We start from the raw sequence: 3,688 nt of genomic DNA on the forward strand, positions 1-3,688 counted from the left end.
CAATCAAAATCATAAGAAAACATTTGCTATTTACTGACGTCTACGATCAAGTCTTCGTTGTAGTTTCGATGCGATGATCGTTATACGATCGCTCCATTTCGCGATAGCTTTTCAGCTTATCATCGGCATCTGGTTTGTTAATGTATGGTCCGAAGTGTTCTTACTGCCTGACAAGGCAGACATTGACCCGCGTTCATGGTCTTAATTTTTGTTCGTTCTTGGTATTGCATTGGCAGGAAAACAATTCTAATCGGTGTCATTCCTTTGGTAACTTCTCAATAGCTAAACTTGATGAAGACATATTTCTGCCACGTTTAATGACCGAATTTAGCTGGCATGAAATCGCTTCTCTTGTACTACATACTATTATTTATCAAAAGGCGCAATATGCGAGTTCCTATTGTGACGTATTAGTTACCAGTTTCCGACTGTCGCGGATTTCAAAAACTTTTGCCGTTAAAATTTGAAATTTTCAAACTTTATCGCTTTATTTCTCCGCGAAAATAAACTCAATTTCAAATGTGATTACTATTTTCGTAATCTACGTTTCACGGCAATTCTAATGAGATAAATTCCAATTTTATGACATGGGCACTTTAACAATAACCATTTTCAATCACACAAACATTTTGCTATGGCAACCATCAAAATGTTGTAAAATACAACAGGGTTAGTTTACCTACAAATTATTACTGCACAAAATATCATGGTTTTTGGCGCAAAAGCGGTGGTGAATACAGAAAATTTCGTTGGTCATGATCAAATCTGGTAAGATAATTATATGTCGACAAAGAAGACGCCATATATTCGGTACTATGCATAGATAGGTAGTAGATCAGGAATTCGAGTCCGTATTTGTGTATATACAAGTTCTACTCAGCTATTCGATTCTACAGGCAAACCAAAACACAACCATAATATGTCATTGTATCTTTTATCCTAATTGCATGCACTAGGTTGCGAAATCGCCTGAGTATACTGACAATTTAAAACTGGCTATATATACCCTTCGACAACTACATTTTAAGCAGACATAAACTTAATTCGCCTAGCAACCTTTAATTGTTTGTTGGAATATTCATCTACTCGTTTTAAAGTCGTTTTAAATCAAACGAATTTGAGCGGCGATCAAGCGAGCTAAGAACTTGTATAAGTTACCACGCAAGACGTGCAGGTATTTGCCGCAAATTGGCCATGGACAAGCGCGATGTTGACTTGTGTTTCTTTGTTTATCTGAAGGAAAGATCATGTCACAAACGAAGCGACAGCGGCCAAGCAATGGCCGGTTCATTGGGGATTTTTGATCAGTCAGTACAAAAAGGTATGCGCCGAACTGATAGCTTTCGTCTCCGTCTTGAATTATATATAAATATTAAATTTATTCATTAATACGGCCTTATTAACACGACATCGAATATTGGACTTGTTCAGTTGTCCAAAAATATCATGGCATGTTTGCTTTAACATGATCTGGCAAATGAAAACGTTCTCCATGGGGACAGAGGTAGCGTCCCGTAAAACAACTTAAACTGAAGTATTGGCCATGTTAATCTCGGTGTAGAGAGGATCTATATAAAGTCGCGCGTGGGAATCTGTGAAAGTATTCATTGTAGGAGGCGTTCATTGTGACATTGGCGTGCGCAAAGGATACGTATATCATATATCAGACAGAGTTCATTTCTGTTCACACCTGATATATATGAATATGAATGTCAAATGTCAAATATAACACGATTTCGAAAACCGAAATCATAGAAACAAAGACATGTCCTTGAAGTATGAAGTATTTGTTCTGTGCAAGATTGTGTGTGAATAGATAAACATTTACATTTGACCCTATCAAAACGTCAGTTGCTTTTTGCGCCCTGACTTCCTCGACGGTTGGTAATATTTGTATGAATTTATATTAATCTATCTGGCAAGTATAGCCAAAGAAATTAGTGCCATATGCGGTTTGTGTCTGCATGTTTGTGTATGTGCAAACGTTTACAATCATCACGCGATTTTCTCTTTAAGCGTCGCACTAAATCGTAATCTTCAAACCCCGAAGATGGACCAAGCCTCAGTGCATGTTTACGCTACATATATCGAGTGTGGATTTAGGCTTTTAATCCAGGCTCGGGTTTGTAGTGTAAACACGGCTTTTGATTGATTTTTTTAGGGCCTGCTCTCATGGAGCGAGTTATCCCGGCTAAGGCGAGGTGAAAACTGTATACAATGAATTAATCACGTTAAGCTTTTGATGTGATGCGCTTTTTACCTCGCCTAGCTGGGATGACTCGCTCCATGTAATGATGTAAACAGGCCCTAAGCTGAATGTTCTGAATGTGTCTCAGTCTGAACATTCAAATTAAACTTTATCTGATATTATCACTTCGCACTCAAATTTCAAGTGCATTTCAATCTCTTTTCCAAAAGGGGTTTTACTAAACAACATATTTCCGATCGATAGTTATGTAACGAAGATGACGGCGTACCTCAAGGAGCGGCTTCGGTTCGCGTCAAGGAAAGGCGAGAGAAATTGAAACTTCCTCCAATCGACAACGTGAAACAGCTTGGCGTGGGCGCCTCGACCAGACCATTTCCAAAAACCAGCAGCGGTGAGATAGGTTGGCGATCAACACAGCCTCAATGCAGACTGGAAAGATACGGCCGTTATACGAAACCAGTTCAAGGAGTGTTGAAGTCTCTCAACTGGCCTCCTGAATCTGTTGACTGAAGCAAAATATTGATGTATGAAATTAGTTTACTTGAATCACAGTCGATGGAGGACGTGGTTTGAAGACAATACAACTCCTTAAGCTTCCATAGTTTCCATTTAATCGTAATTGTCGCAAACAAGCCATTTTCACCGATGAGAAATAGTTCGGATGTAAATTTGGTGTTTATTTCTATATTTAAATTGGTCATTGCTGAGTGCACACATCAGTGGCACACACAGAGATTTATTCTATCACATCAACTAGCTTGACAGTTGACATGTTCACGACTCAGGACTAAATGGGAAATGGAAAAATCTGCTCATGCGGGCGCGACGGGCCTCAAAAACAAAACCGCCTTTATGCATGCACCTAGACCTCAACAAACAGCATTCTTAGTTAGAGTACGATATAAATAATCACACCATCGTAGGTCACATCAGAGTCATTGAACCTAACTGTTAGCGCTCAGGTCCCGGTTGTTCAAAAGCCGGTTAGCTTAACCCTGGATTAAGGCAAATCTTTACCTTAATTTTTTAACCTCTTGCTTGCATAGTTCAGTCATAATCAATTTTTCGTAAATAATTTCAGGACGGATGAAAGTCATATTTTCTAAACGTTTTACAACAAACAGTGGTTCAAAAGCACATAAACTAAAACTCTTGAATATTATTTAACCCTGCATGGGTTAGCGCTAACCTAGCTTTGAACAACTGGCCCCAGAAGGGTGATTCTTTCAGAAATCCATTCTTAGTATTCAATCGATTATATCTTTTGTTATTCTGGATGTAACTTGTGATAATGTTTATCTGTAAGAACTACAGCTTGCCGGGATATATTTTGAGAGATAATACGTTGTTTCAACCGAGAAATAAGATTTTTTGTCAACAAGTCCCAGTCCTTTCCCACCATTTCAAATCACTTGGAAGAGATTTCTTAGGGAGAAAAATGACACTTTTTTGTATTCAATTTTGGTAATGATTAATAGC

The 3,688-nt window shown here is 38.4% G+C and overlaps 1 protein-coding gene across 1 annotated transcript; it reads left to right on the plus strand.

Annotated features, from left to right (window-relative positions):
• The first annotated feature begins 657 nt into the window (after window positions 1-657).
• LOC114517398 (uncharacterized protein C20orf85-like) lies at window positions 658-3,688 on the plus strand. Its single transcript, XM_028537097.1, has 3 exons — window positions 658-768; window positions 1,240-1,321; window positions 2,453-3,688. The coding sequence occupies exons 1-3, from the start codon at window positions 707-709 to the stop codon at window positions 2,717-2,719; spliced, it is 411 nt and encodes a 136-aa protein (XP_028392898.1). The 5' UTR covers window positions 658-706; the 3' UTR covers window positions 2,720-3,688.

Source organism: Dendronephthya gigantea, unplaced genomic scaffold (genome assembly GCF_004324835.1).
Source record: "Dendronephthya gigantea isolate DGI-Jeju-01 unplaced genomic scaffold, DenGig_1.0 000007F, whole genome shotgun sequence".
In the NCBI taxonomy this organism is placed as follows: Eukaryota; Metazoa; Cnidaria; class Anthozoa; order Malacalcyonacea; family Nephtheidae; genus Dendronephthya; species Dendronephthya gigantea.

Bases quoted from the DNA above. Each gene is read 5' to 3' on its own strand.
- LOC114517398 (XM_028537097.1), top strand. From the start codon at position 707: ATGGTTTTTGGCGCAAAAGCGGTGGTGAATACAGAAAATTTCGTTGGT. The intron at 769-1,239 runs GTAAGATAATTA...GTTTATCTGAAG, and splicing joins GTTGGTCATGATCAAATCTG to GAAAGATCATGTCACAAACG. The intron at 1,322-2,452 runs GTATGCGCCGAA...TCCGATCGATAG, and splicing joins TGATCAGTCAGTACAAAAAG to TTATGTAACGAAGATGACGG.